The 15,807-nt window shown below is 41.6% G+C and overlaps 1 gene segment (V, D, J or C); it reads left to right on the forward strand.

The window, feature by feature from the left end:
• LOC107160902 overlaps nt 1–5,123 on the forward strand; it is a 35,507-nt gene extending 30,384 nt beyond the window's left edge. Inside the window, 2 exon segments of the V gene segment in view lie at nt 1,735–2,048; nt 5,103–5,123. Coding sequence covers nt 1,735–2,048; nt 5,103–5,108 — 320 coding nt within the window.
• Nucleotides 5,124–15,807: the final 10,684 nt, after the last annotated feature.

Here is a 15,807-nt window from a genome sequence, read left to right on the forward strand (position 1 = left end):
ACCTTTTCTATTCCTTAATGTCCACTCCCTTCTGGCATGGGTATGGCCTATCCTTGGACCACTACGTGTAATCTTTTTAATTTGTCTATTTTTACGATGTATTATAAAGTTTATTCAAACTCAAGTAGGTAAAAATCTCTAACTAAACTTTTAACCAGCTTCTACTTAGAAATGTTGAGCTTCCGACCACAGATGAATCAACCACCTTCTCCAGAGAAAATCCCTCACAATGCTGAAAAACCCTTCAAAGATTCCTGGGATACCTTCTTGAGAGCGACATCTGATGATGTCTGGCTTGTACCCACAGTAGAGACTTATACCGACTGGACTGAAGTGATAATGGACCTTTGGCTAAAGGGAACATTTAGTGACATCACATCTGACCTTATACCAATCTTTACAGCTTTCTTGAGGGGACTCCTAACTTCTCTCCTTCAGACCAGTTCCCCGGCGATGCTCCCACTCAGCAGGAAGTAGCCGGAACGAATCAACGTCCCTTTCCATATAATAATAAAAAAGGGGAATGTTGGGAGTCTCCCTGAGAACTTCTCGGGCTTTTCAGACATGGCAGTGGGCAATTTGCCAGTGGGCAGATAACAAGAACTCCCCACGCCTTACAGATAAGGGGCCCCTAATGCAACCTGGTGGCAGGCAAGTTGTCAGTGGGCAGATAACAACTTGTTTTGAAAACCTTCTAATTGGCCCTCCCATCTTCCGTACTCATGGACAGTTTGTGTCCCCCATGAATCTTATGCAGGGTGGACGTGCGTGCACCATAGGTGATGACCTGACCTTTACTATGATTGGCCCCAGGAGCTTCCTGCTTTAAGATAACTGACTCTCACTTTCTATATAAGCTAACACCAGCTTGCAATAGGTGCTTCATCTTTGTCACTGCTATCTGTGTTGTGTGCATTTTAATCTCCAACGATGAACCTTGGCCTTTCAAAATCCATGAACCCTTGCTTATAGGAGTTCTTGCAACAAGTGAGGCTGATTGTCAATACAGTCAGTGGACATGTGACCTCAGGTAGGGCCATGGGAAGTCCTGACTTGTGGAGCCCAGTGGCTGACACCAGGAACAGGTGAGCTGGGGAATTCTGTCACATAGTGGGCTCCAGGTTCCCCAGATCAGGAGGTGGAATCATCTGAAGATGTCTCCCCTTTGGTCTGCCTGCAAGAAGAGCTTTCAAAAAAGATTATTTGCAGGATGTGGAAACTTCACCCAGTGACACACATGGCTTTCCTGGTGGTGAAAACATGGAGACCGGCAAGTCTTACCTGATCCACCCCAGGACAAGGAGGTCGGAGCTGCAGGCTCAGTGTTTGCAGGGAGTTTATGGTCAAAAAACCACAGGGAACAAGGAGAGGAGCCCACATGTCTTATTAGTGTGCTATGCTCACTCAGTTAGGCAGAAGGTCAATTCCTGAACCTCATCAGGAGGTCAGCCTGACCTCAGCCTCTCCAGATATCAGAAGAGCCTCACCCACATGCAAATTCCTCCTCCTGCTCTGGGTTTAAATGCCCTCTGGGCTGTGGGAGCTCCCAACTCTCTGCTCAGACAGGGCTGAGGTCTCTGGGAAGGCAGATGTGATCTAGAAGATGAGGCTGCTGGGTCTTTTCTTGTGCCTGGTCACAGTTCCCCAAGGTGAGTGTCCCCAGTGTCAGACCTGGGTACATGGGGAGGTTGTGACTGCTGGTGTCTGAAAGAGTGTGACTGTATTTTTCCCCAGGTGTCCTGTGCCAAGTGCAGCTGCAGGAGTCAGGACCTGGCTTGGTGAAGCCCTCGCAGACCCTGTCCCTCACCTGTGCTGTCTCTGGATTCTCCATCACGACCAGTGATTACTACTGGCACTGGATCTGTCAGCCCCCAGGGAAGGGGCTGGAGTGGATAGGGTACATAAGTTATGGTAGTAGCACTTACTACAACCCATCCCTCAAGAGCCAAGTGTCCATCTCCAGAGACACATCCAAGAACCAGTTCTCCCTGCAGCTGAGCTCCATGACCACCCAGGACACGGCCACCTATTACTGTGCCAGAGACACAGTGAGGGGACCTCAGTGTGAGCCCAGACACAAACCTCCTGCAGGGTGCCCAGGGCCAGCATGGGGCGCCCAGCACACAGGAGCTCAGGTGCTACCTTCAGAGCAGCAGAGGAGAGTGGATGGTTTCTCTCCAGGTGATCAGTGTCTCCCTGGGTCCCATCAAGGAGAATCTGGAGGTCTCTTCTGCCTCAGATCATCCCCTGCTATTCTCTTATGGAGTCAGGAGTGTCTTTCTCCACTTAGCTCAGAATTTTAAAAGCTTTCCTGGCTTCTTTCCTGATGAGGTCTTGTCATCAGAGGTGACAAGAGTTAAGAGAACGAAGACAAAGTTCGGGCACTTATTTCTCCCTGAAGGAACTTCCTCAATAGGCAGAATCTCCTCTCAGGAGAGCCCCCGCAGGTCAGGGTCCCATTCTAAACTGGTTTTTCTGGTCTCTTCATAGGGCCACAAAAATCTTATCCAGGCATTTTGAAACACATTTAGCAGCTGGACTGTCACAGTTAAAAAAAAACTTTGGGTCACCTCCAATAGTTGGAAGTGATTCTAAACCCTTTAAGTTTTTGGAGGTTTTTGTTGTTGCTGCTGTTAGTATCTGGGGCTGAGAGACAAAAGCCAAGTTTCCTAGACAAAAGGATTTTTTACATATCTTAGAAATGATAATCCTAAAAACTCTGTAGTTCTAAGCTGCCCTCTGTAGGAACTGACTGTCTACTCTGCTGGCCACCTGGCCCACTTCCTAAATGAAGACAATCTCCACATGCTTTATGACCTTTGGCTTTTACTTTTAACATCTCTTGGCAGCCCTTTCGATGCAAGCTTTGATCAGCCCAGTTGAAAATCTTTTTAACCATTGTTTTTTAGGTAGGTGTCAGGCCAGGTGGGATTGGGTTTCCCATAAGGAGGCTAACAGTCAAAACAATGGGCAGAAATAAAAGGAAGATGAGAGACAAGAATTTAACCAGGCAGTGAGTGTGACTCTTTCCTAAGGTGGTGGGTTACCAGTCCCTTTCTTGTCTCACTAAGTTGGGGAAAAAATGTTACAAGCAAACTGAAATGGAGATTAACGTAAACAGACAACAGGGGAACAAACCATAGAAAACAACAAATAGGACAATAAAAAAAAAACACAAGGCAGTCACTCTCCTCAACATAATTCCAGCCTCCAGAGCCTCCTCAGGATCCACTTATGGGAGCTCTATTGGGTCTGGACCAAGTCCTCCTCAGGCTCAAGGTCACTTTATACACCTTTGGGCCTTACAATCATGCACCTGAAACACTTAGAAAGATTTACAATCAAGTTCTGATACACCCCCAGAGGAGCCCTTGACACACTTCAAAAGATTTACTATCAGGCACTTGGAACATCTAAGGCTTTACAGTTAAGTCACAGATAGAGCCAATGAGGGACCTCCCAACACATGTACTTCTGTTGAAGCCAGAATTAGACAGGCAGTCAGTGTAGACAGTAAATCGAGTCAGGTCAGATCTAGGAGGCCAATTTTGAGTGAGTCTGGGAATATGGAGACTGTCCCCTGAGGATCTTTTTTATTATTATTATTTTATATTTATTTTTTAGTTTTCGGTGGACACAACATCTTCATTTTATTTATATGTGGTGCTGAGGATGTAACCCAGAGCTGCGCCCATGCCAGGAAAGCCGGCTACTGCTTGAGCCACATCCCCAGCCCCCCCTGAGGGATCTTATGTAGAACCTGCCCCTGCTTCATCCTGTTGCCAGGGTAATCTGTCCCAGGAATCGCCCCTCCCTCCAGGAGCTCTAAGGTTGTTAATGTGTCCTTGTCTACTCCACTTTCCCTTCCTCTTCAGCCCACCTGGTTCTCACCTTTTGTTCCTCCCACCCAGCACTCTTGGGCCTAGTCATGTCCACAGGAAGGAGAAAGATAAGGGGGGAAAGGCAGGAGAACAAAGGAATCCTGGCACATATAAAAAGTGCAGAATATCTGGCTTCTTGGGATACCATGATACCAGCTAGGTCCCCTTCTCCCTCCCAGAAGAAGTCTAGATCACCCCTTTCTAAACAAGCCCTGCTTTATATGCATGCCTCAGTGTGTTTCTCTAATGTTCAAACCTCAACATGTGGGGAATCAGGACTCCTCACCAATAATCAGCAGAATTATATTTGGAGGTTACACCAAGATCTACAGTGAGTTAAGCTCCTCTCCATGCACCCCACATCTGTTTGAGGTGCATATTTCTGTCTCTTTCATTTTGGAGGATGGTGGGCACTCATTGGCTATTTAAATGCAGTTAATGTAGCCACTATTCTTCAAGATTCAGGTGAAAGGTTTCCCAGCCTAGGCAGCTCTCCATCACCTGTTCAATACAAAGCAGGAATGTTGGGTTCTGCTGAAGCTGCTAACTACTCTTCTGTCCAGGCCCAGAGAGCAATTGTCATGAGTACACAGTGTCCCTAGTTCTGATCTGCCTTGGATGCATTAAGGTGGAGGAAGGAGTTTGGGACAACTGCAGAATGCTGGTCTGGGCTACACTCAGATGTATTCCTAAGGTTCCTTTCTCTTGAACCCCCTCCCAACAGCCCTAAGTGGTATCTAGGGAGATCCATAGATGAATGGCACTGAGAGAAAGCCCCAATTACATTGGCCTTCTGTGGGGCATGCAACACTCCCAACCCTGCATTCATTCCCTCCTGGATGCTCCCTTCCTTTGCCAATCAGAAATACTAGCAATTAAGATTATAGAACTGAAAGAAAGACATGAGATGATTAGTAAGAAAACATCCAGGTCCCCTTTGTTCACTTAGTCAGCCTTCACAAGCCAGTTTAAAATCTCCCATTTCTGTTCCTTTGCTCAGATGTGCTTAATGTATTTAAAAAAAAAAAAAGTTGAAAGAGGGAGGCACTCTATTTTAACCAACTCCTCCCATAAATTCCTCCAGAAAATGGTGTTGATTATGTGCTTAACAACCAATAGATGTTCCCCTTACCCTCAGGAGGTTCCTTTAGTCTATAGGACAGCAGTTAGGCACAAGAGGTTAACACACATACAATTATCCTCTATTTTCATAATCAGGAGTTATAGTGGCAGGGAGGAAAGCAGTAATGCACTTAAGTCTGAATGCTCCCAGGGTTTCTGACATATGGGAAACTATGACCCTAGCACTTTGTCAAAGGAGGCCAGAAATAACTTTGGCAAAGCCAAATGATGAGAGACGGGTTTTCTGGACCATAATGAGGCTCAAGTTTAGGGATATGTCCCTAATATGTCAGATAAAAAGCTTTCTCGGATTAGGGAGAAAACTTAAAATTCCTATCACTCAGGTGGGAGCTTCTCTCTCAAGTCAGTGTGTAGATTGACCACTAGTCGACATCCTGGGAAATTACAAATGATCAGGAAAGTGCTACATTTTCATGTGTTGTCAGCCTAACCTCAATGTCTATGAGGAGAGAAGGCCTTAAGGAATCACCTTCTGAGGAAGAGAAATCAAGAGGACCCCCCCCCAACTTAAAACAAATAAGAACAAATTTTCAGCGGATTTAAATAAATATATTGGGATGTTTCTAAACTTATGCCAGGTGTTTGACCTCACCTGGAAAGATATTATATTATTACTTAGCAAACTTTAGCCTCCAATAAGAAGGAGGCTGAAAAACCAGCCTCTACCTCAGAGCAAAGCCTATCCAAGGAAAGGGGCGTTACCCTTGTCCTTAGAAAGACCCACAGAGCACTCCTAGGCACATACCCACTCTTCAGAGTTGTTTATCTACAAATAACAGGAGAGATCTGCTGCACCAGATGGCCTTGACTCAGTCAGGCTAGAGAGGGACCCATAGCAAGCCCCTAGCAGCCACCAATCAGCATGAGACAGGGAAAATACCTGGATGTCAGATGACCCTCCCAGTAGTTTATGGTGGTTGTTGGGAAAACCATGTAGTTCAGCATGTACACCCCTCGTGGCCTAAACCAATCAGTTCAAACAAATCCCCCTCTTGTACTAGCCAATCACCCCTACCCAACTTGTTCCTGCCAGTGAATGTGCTAATCATATTTTAGAGTTGTTTTATGATTTTCCCGTGGTGTGTGATGATTTGCTAAGAGATGCTATGATGTATGTGAAGTCCCTGCCTTTCCCAAATAGTGTATAAAACTTCTGCAAACCCTGGGCTAGGGGTCTCTCAATGTCACCAGTTGCTGTGTGTACACGGAGGGGTGAGCTAGCTCACAATAAACACCTATTTGCTGCTTATATTGATCTTGGTCTCTGGTGGTCTTTTGGGGGTCCCAAATTCAAGCATAACAGAGGCCACCCTAAAGAAAGTAGCTAAAGAATTTGGGGATGGATCTACATCTTGCCCATGCCCCAGCATCACAATCTAGAAACAAACCTAATTATTCATCTATAGCACAGGTGATTCCCAGAAACAACTCTGACTGGGACCCAAATGATGAACAGAATGCTTAGAAGATTACACGTTTCCAAATGTTGGTCCTTGAAGCCCTCAGGAAGATCAAGCAAAAGCCCATTAACTATTCCAAGGTCTCTGAAATTACTCAGGCTCCCCTGGAAAGACCTGCTATTTTCATGAGAAACTCAAGGAGACAATAGAAACACCACCCTAAATCCTGAATCTATAAAGGGCCACCTACTTTTAAAGGATAAATTTACCAAAAAACCTTTACTCTCCCTCTGAGTTATGAACAGGTTTTGAAACCTTTAAGACATTAAAGTGGGCCTTATTTTGAGCCCCTGTGCTCAATCTGCCTATGGAACAAAAATTGACCTGTTTGTTGCTGAGGCCCTAGGAATGGTCACACAAAATAATGGACCTGTTCGGTAAGGCACTTAACATCATAGCTTTGTTCTCAACATTAATAGAATATAAGGTATCATAATTTTCAACATCCAAACCTGTCCAATTACCAAAAAGAAAAATAAATGGTTAAAAGCTTTCAGCCTTTTTTAATTCATGTTTTAAATGTGATATCATACTGTGTTAGCCAATATTCATATGACCTCAAACAACAATTTATGTAAACTTTGTAAAATGGTATTTAAGAAGCAAATATCAGCTTCAGAACTAGAACACTTAAGATTTATGAAGATCCCTACCTTACCTGAGATAAAGTTCTGTCCCATCTCACTACATGTTGGGATGACTTCACAGTAGGCAAGATTTTATTTCATTTAAAGTTGTGTTCAAAAGTTGGTTTTTGTCAAGATTACTAGGATCTCAAACAGGAGATATAATGTATAACTCAGCCAAAAATCAAGGTAGCTATTACATGAACTAAAAACGTTCTTGCTCTTTTTAATCTTATTTTGTAGTTTCCTTATAAATGGTCTAAAGAGTGATTGCCTGTTAATGTTTTGCTGAGGTATTGCTTTAAGAACACACAACCTGGGTTAATCTAAGATAATAAGCCATCACCTACTTAAAGTAAAGTCCAGTACTTTTAATTTAAGACTGGTGTGACTGAGTTACTAGATGTTTAAGATCAAGACTTAAAAATTAAAATTAAAAGGGCCAAGAAAACCAATATTGGCTCTTGCCCTTTGAGTCAGTCTGAATTCAGAGAATAGGGGACTTCTAAAGAGCTTTGCATCTCTAGGCCACATAAACCTCCTGATCAGGGAGATTAATGAGACTCCTGGAGAACAGAAAGCCAATCAGTGCTTTCCTATGAAGAGGAGGGTCACCAGAGAAGGGAGACATCCCTGATGCTTCCAAGGGAAGTCACATGGTCAAACAAGACCTGGACCCATCCTAGCACAAATGGCACTAGCAGAACTGAGAAGCTGCTCTAAAGTTCCCCCAGAAGTGACTCCCATGGAAACTTAGCTGATGTTAACAATAGATAGAAACAAAAGTCAGTTTCAGTGTTTCATCTTACACACCTAGCAAAACAGTTGGAACCAAAACACAGCCATTCCTGGGCATTTTAAATAATATTAATAATAATAATAATAATAATAATATAACATTAAGGTATACACCTGTGTTAGCTCCCAAGAATAAGTAAGACTGGAGGCTACAGAAGAGATTCTTAGGCAGGAATGCCTGTTGACTATCAGAAGAAAATATCAAGAGGAACTGCCACAGTAGTTTTTAGTTTAAGGCCTACAGATATTCCTGCCTACACAGGGAGGCTTGATGTTTGATAGTATGATTATCCAGCTCTAAGTAACAGAATTAAAGGGGTCTCTACTAGACACAGAGGTCATACTAATAAAAGGATTTTGCAAAATCAGATGACATTTAAAAATGTTATGTTTACATTCCTGATAACTCTGGGGATGTTAAAGATCTACATTCCCCAAATAAAGGCCTTGTCCTCTCCAACCTTGTTATGGGGATGGCCTCTCAACCCTCACACCTGCTGGTAGAGAACTTCTTCTATACAGTGACATGTTCCAGCTGCTGCAACATTTATTCACTACTCATGGTTTTTGTTTCTCTCCTAGAAGCACCCATCCCCAGATGACTTACAACCTGTTCTTCCCCAAACAGACTTCAAACCGACCTGACTTCTAAAAGGGAACTCCAGTGCTGCTTACCCACTCATGTCTTCCCCTCTCAGCTTTGAAGTGAAAAACCAGCCTCTACCTCAGAGCAAAGCCTGTTCAAGGAAGGGACATCACCTTTGTCCTTGGAAAAACCCACAGAACACTCCTAGGCACATTCCCACCCTGCTAAATTGTTTATCTACAAATAACAGGAGAGATCTGCTGCTCCAGGTATCCCTGACTCAGTCAGGCTAGATGGGGATCCATAGAAACCCCCTAGAAGCCACCAATCAGCATGAGACAGGGAAATACCTGGGATGCCAGATGACCCTCCCAGTAGTTTATGGTGGTTGATAACATATTGGGAAACCATGTAGTTCAGCATGTACACCCCTCTTGGCTTAAACCAATCAGTTCAAACGAATACCCCTTTTGTACTGACCAATCACCCCAACCCAGTGAATGTGCTAATCATGATTTAGAGTTGCTATTTGATTTTCCCGAGGTGTGTGATGATTTGCTAAGAGATGCTATGATGTATGTGAAGTCTCTGCCTTCTCCAAAGAATGTATAAAACTGCTGCAAATCCTGGGCTTGGGGCCTCTCAGTGTCACCAGTTGCTGTGTGTGCGCCCGGAGGACTGAGCTAGCTCACAATAAATACTTCTTTGCTGCTTACATCGATCTTGGGTCTCTGGTGGTCTTTGGGGGTCCCGAATTTGAGCATAACATATGGGGGCTCATCCGGAATCCCCCTAATAAGCCTACCCAGACACCCTGATCGAGAGGTGATAAAAACCTGGCCGGTAAGTAAAGGCATTGCCGATGTGTAAGATTCTGTACTCTGGTTGCATGCAGGTTCTGGTTCTGTGTTGTGTGGTCGGCAAAAGGTCCAGGTGGATGCACTGAAGGGCAGCAGACAGGGTTTGTGGGAGACGTCCCCAGCCCCTTTCTGGGTTCTGAGTGTATTGCCTGTAATAAAGTATTTTGTGAAGTATTTGGTAAAGTATTTTGTAGCTGACGGATCTGCGGTCTGCCTGTGCATTTAGTTTCTGGGTAGCAATCCATGACGTGCTGTGAATTCTGTGGCCGGGCTGCGAATTTTGTGTTATGTGTGTTTGTTTCTGTTGTCCTGTCTGTCTCCACCCCAATACCCTGGCAAGAGAACTAATCTCCCAATCTGGGGTCATCAGACCCAAACTGAGGGGGATGCTCCCCCAATCCGTTTGTCTGAAGGGAAGGCCCCAGTTGGCTTGGGGCCAGCACTCACTTTCGGTTTTTTTGACAATCTGAAAATGGAATCTATGTCTTTGTGTGTCCTTTTGCCTGTGTCTCTGTTAAGTGTGATGGCATTGTTTTACTTTGGGCAGATGCAGAGTCCCAAGTTCCAATCTGTCTTAGATGTGTGGAGGTAACGTTAGCTACATTTTAGCCTAAAAATGTCCCTAGTATGCTTCTCCTGTAAGGGACCAAAAGTCAATAGAACTGCCAGCTTTTCTGCTCTCACCTTTTAAACCCCTTTTAGCTGTGTTTTAAAGAACTTTGATAAACTTTACTCCCCTTTGTTAAGTGAGATTAGGGAAGCAATGTTTTCTTTTCTTCCTGTAGTTGGCTTGAGTGCACCCACTGCAGAGGGAAATGCCTGCTGGGGATCTAAGAACTTTGATACCTCGCTTTTTCTTTTTCTCAGAACCCTGTCCTCATTATTAAATTGGCATAATTGGCTTCAAGAACAGGAACCGAATTTTCAGTTACAAATTTTGACACCCCAGGAGGAGCCTCCCCTCTGCTTTCTTGGGGAACCTAGCACTCTGAACAACTGCATGCCGAAGATGTAAGATGAACTTTTTGGGAGCTGACTACTGAAAAGTTAGGAGATATGGAGAGTGTCTGGTGCCTGGGGTTGGACCAAACCAGAGGAACTAATCCTGTAAGTAAAAGGAGGGACTGAGGGACTCCCAGCAGCTGCCAAAGCTATTTTGCTTTGGGGAACTCCCTCTTCCTTACCTGCACTGTAAGGATTACTCCACCTCTGTCTACTTAAAAAAAAGGGACAATGAATGCAGAAATGTGTTCATATTATAGATTGTTTCTTGGGGATGATCTTGACTGAATGTATATCTAAAAAATGATTTTTTTATTGTAACAATCTGATATCTGAATGGGTTTTTGAAGCATTGAACAATCTTGCAGTTAAAAGTTGGGTTTAGGTAATTGTTTAGTTTATGATTTCAGATAATTCATGCCAGAGAACTTAAATACTTAGGATAGAAAATTAAAGTACTCTACTTCCAAGTTGGCAAGTAACTCCCAATCATTTAGTTTTATTTTTTCATCATTTTCTGAACTGGGTAGCCTGGGAAGATTTCACTAGGTGTACTAGTGCATTAATTTGGGCAAGGATAATAAATTATGATATGGTATCTGTTCCCCTCAGTGTGTAGGATTTAGGAAAGGAAAGTGTTGGATTGGGACATTGGTCTGGCTTATTGAAATGCATTGAATAGCAACAGTCTTGGAAATTTTCAAAGCTTAATTTTGGATATACATGGTAGTGTGTGATTCTCTTTTAAAAATTTTTTCAGGTGATTTAATGTAACTTAATACTACTTTAGGAACTTCAGAACAAAAGATGTGACTTAATGATCCTGAAGGAATTTCTTCTGATGGTAGCTTTTATATTATCAAGTAAGATCCTATTTTCAGTTTTGTGTGAGCAAGTTTTTCTAGTGTAGGAAGATGTAAAGGTATGAAATTTTGAGAATTGTATCTTAAACTTGTATCATAATTTTCAACATCCAAACTTGAAAATTGTGACTTATGGTTAAAATGCCTTAGGCATGAGGCTTCTCCTCAGAATTCCAGGTTTTCTTGCTCCTTCCAGACCTCCGCCAGGACTTCAGTTGAAATGCAATAGAAGAAGCCTGCAAGCTCAGTAGGAGACTTCTGAGGCCCAAGGAAAAAAAATGTTAAGGTGTCTTTTACCTGAACTCAAACTAGATTAAACCAAAAAGTAAATTATGTGGTATTTACTAATAACTGGCCAGTCATTTTTTTCTAGGACTTTTGCTTTTTCTTTATTCTGTATTTTTTTGAGCTCATGATTTTGATCCTACAGACCTAAGTTTTCTAATCAGTTCTATTTTTGATCAACTGTGGAATTTTTTAAACATTGCAATGGAGATTTCACCTGAGAAAAGCTTTAAGGCCTTTCTATTGTGTTATGTGTTACACTTGTGTTATGTGTTGTATGTCTGTATGTCTGTATGTGTGTGTGTCCATATATCTGGCAGATATATGAGGAGCGCTCATGAAAAATTTAAAAAAAAATGGATCCAAATATCTTTGATTCACGTGATTCAAATGGTTCAATTTAAATTGTGTAAACAGATAAAAGTAAAGATGTCTTTAAAATTAAGCTTATAAGTTTTTCTAGGTGTTCAAAAATAAAACCTAATAAAATGTTGATGTCTATGAAATAATCTGCCTAAATTCAGAAATTTACAAGTATTGTTTCAAAATGTGAACATAAAAGGAGGTTAACAGATGGAAAAGAGAAACTAGAAGGTTCTAGGTATGGATTTAATAGAGGGAAAATGTGTTTCTAATAAGATAGTCTATGTGATTAAGTTAATAAAAGGGTTTAAGTAAATGATAAAGAAGGTCTGTGTAAATTGGTTTTATACATAAGTTTTGTTTGAGGGCTGGGGATGTGGCTCAAGTGGTAGCATGCTCGCCTGGCATATGCGGGGCACTGGGTTCGATCCTCAGCACCACGTAAAATAAAATAAAGATGTTGTGTCCACCGAAAACTGAAAAATAAATATAAAAAAGAAAAAAAAAAGTTTTGTTTGAGCAAGTAATCTTAAAGAAATTAAAATTATACAACTATGGTTAAACAACAACTGTCATTTTTCAATATTGTTATATGTTATTTCTTTAAAAACTAAACTTGGTTAATATAAAATCATCAATGTAATTGTGGTGCTATTAATGTGTTCATATCTTCCAGGTATACAAGTCTATAAGGTAGAAGCTTTAAAAGAACATTATATCAAGCTGGTGTTCTAAAGTTGTATGGTAATTTTAGGCTTAAAAGAAAAACATCTTGGAGATTTATTTATATCATTTGTGTTCTATAACTGGACTTGTTATCTATAAGATATGTAAAGTTACTTTTTACACTGAGATACAATTTAAATGTATTTTTAAGCTAATGAGAGCCTAATCTGTGTAAAAGTTAATATTGTAAAACAAAAAAGTACTTTGCTACTTTTCCACAAAAGGTTAAAAGCTTTCAGCCTTTCTTTAATTCATGTTTTAGATGTGATATTATATTGTGTTAGCTAATTTCATGTGAACTTGAGCAACAATTTATGTAGGCTTTGTAAAATGATGTTTAAAAAGCAAAGATCGGCTTCAGAACTATAGTACTTAAGATTTATGAAGAGCCCCGGCTTACCTGAGATAAGGCTCTGTGTCCCATCTCACTACATGTGAAAGTGACTATGAAAGAAGTAGGCCAGATTTCAATACATTTAAAGTTTTTTCCAAAAGTTGGTTTTTGTCATGATTACTAGGATCTCAAACAGGGGATTATAATATATAACTCTACCAAAATTCAAGGTAGCTATTACATGAACTAAATATGTTTTTACTCTTGTTAATTTTATTTTGTGGTTTTCTTATAAATGGTCTAAAGATTGCCTGTTAATGTTTTGCAGAAGTACTGCTTTAAGAACACACAACCTGGGTTAATTTAAGATAATGAGTTATCACCTACAGGATAGAGAGATAGACATTAAAGCCCAGTACTCTTAATATAAGGCTGTTGAAATTTATTTGCTGGATGTTTAAGATTAATTTTTAAAATTAAAGTTAAATTAAAAGGGCCAAGAAAACCAATATTGGCTCTTGCCCTCTGAGTCAGTCTGAATCCAGGGAACAGGGGACTTCTCCAAAGACCTTTGCAACTCTGGGCCACATAACCTCCTGATCAGGGAGATTAATGAGACCACTGCAGAACAGAAAGCCAATCAGTGCATTTGCTGTGAAGACAAGGGTCGTCAGAGAGGGGAGACATCCCTGATGCTTCCAAGGGAAGCTACATGGTCAAGCAAGGCCTGGACCCATCCTAGCACAAATGGCACTAGCGGAACTCAGAAGCTGCTGTAAAATTCCCCCAGGACTCCCAGGGAAACTCAGCTGACTGTTAACAATAGATAGAAACAAGTCAGTTTGACTACTTTATCTTAAACACCTAGCAAAGACAGTTAAAACCAAAACACAGCTATTCCTGGGCATTTTAAATAATAATAATAGTTAAATGTAACTTCCAAGAATAAGTAAACGGAAGGCTACAGAAGAGATTCTTAGGCAGGAATGCCTGATAACTATCAAAAGGAACTGCCAGAGTAGTTTTTAATTTAATTTATTTTATTTTAGTTTATTTCTAATCTACACAGGTAGGCTTAGTGTTTGCTAGTATGATCATCCAGCCCTAAGTAACAGAATTAAAGGTTTCTCTATTAGACACAGAGGTCATACTAGTAAAAGGATTTTGCAAGATCAGATGACATTAAATTATTAAACTGTATCTTAAGGGGAAGGACATCTGTAACCCTAAAAGTTAAATTTATGTTTATAGTCCTGATAACTGGGCATGTTAAAGCCTAGTGAGGGAACTTCTTATACAGTGATATGTTCCAGCTGCTGCAACATTTATTCAGTACTCATGGTTTTTGTTTCTCTCATAGAAGTACCCATCCCCAGATGACAACCTGTTTTTCCCCAACCAGATTCAAATAGAACTGACTTCTAAAAGGGAACTCATGTCCCCCATGTCCTCGTCCCCCATGTCATCGAGCCCCCTCATGTTTGACACCCCTTTTCAGCTCTGAAGCAGCCAGAACGATCCATCGCCCCTTCTCCTTACAGCAATAAAGTTTCTAAAATTAGAGGCCCACTGTCACCCAGAATCAGCCAGAGCAGTCTCCCATTTCCCCTTACAGAAGTCAGGGTTCCATTTTCAGAGGGGGACTGATGTCAGGTGGGGGTGGCAACAGGTCCTTCAGTGTAGGTGATGAGTGACTAGGTCAGCAAGATGGGGACTGACTCTGCAGGAGATAAAATGCTAACACCTCCAGGGCACCTCCCGCTCCAAGCTGCTGCCAAGGTTCCCTGCCTCCAGGGACCAGCTCCTCCCTGCTGGGATTGTTAGTGAGTAGCCCTGGGGCTCCCTTCCTGCTGCACCCCTGGGGAGCTCCTTTCCCACACTGGATCCTTCCACCTTTTGTGTCACAGGGTCAGGTTGGGAGGAGGAGGGGGTGAGAACAGAGGAAACCTAAACTCTATGTAAGGGGCAGGACACACCCACTCCCTCAGGCACCAACTTGGACCCTTCCTCTGCAGATGACTCTAAGTCCCTCTCTCTCTGATGTATTTTTTTAGATAAAATGTTTTTCTCTTGCAAAACAGTATATACTGCATCTGCATTCACAGGGCATTTTCTGAGTGCTTCAATTTCCACAATGTTCTACTTCCTGTGTCCTCTGCCTCATTAAAACCTCAGGACTGGCTCAGGGGGATCACTCAGCTATTTCCTGAGCCCTAGTGGATACTGAGGTCACTTTCCTTAAACATAATGCCCTTCATCTGCAGACTGTATTTGAGTTTTAAGCCTGCTTTTCAGAGTATAATATTTGAATGTATTTATGTAAATTAGATTTCAGGAACTTGTAAGTTGAAAAGGTTTTTTTCTTTCATATCCAATTAATTTTATCTAAATAAATTACCCATTGCACTTTTTTTTTCTAATAAAAGAATAATATTTAATACAAAATACTTTGTTGACTTACAGGAAATTTTAAGGATGACAAAACTAAATTTATAGAAGACTATCATGTAAAAGGATATAGATGCAATTTTAGAATATAATTATAACTATTATTTTTTTTAATTTTTTATTGTTGGCTGTTCAAAACATTACATAGTTCTTGATATATCATATTTCACACTTTGATTCAAGTGGGTTATGAGCTCCCATTTTTACCCCATATACTGATTGCAGAATCACATCAGTTACACATCCATTGATTTACATATTGCCATACTAGTGTCTGTTGTGTTCTGCTGCCTTTCCTATCCTCTACTATCCCCCCTCCCCTCCCCTCCCCTCCCCTCTTCTCTCCCTGCCCCCTCTACTGACATTCATTTGTCCCCCTTGTATTATTTTTCCCTTTCCCCTCACTTCCTCTTGTATGTACTTTTGTATAAC

Source organism: Marmota marmota, unplaced genomic scaffold, assembly GCF_001458135.2.
Source record: "Marmota marmota marmota unplaced genomic scaffold, marMar, whole genome shotgun sequence".
NCBI lineage: Eukaryota > Metazoa > Chordata > Mammalia > Rodentia > Sciuridae > Marmota > Marmota marmota.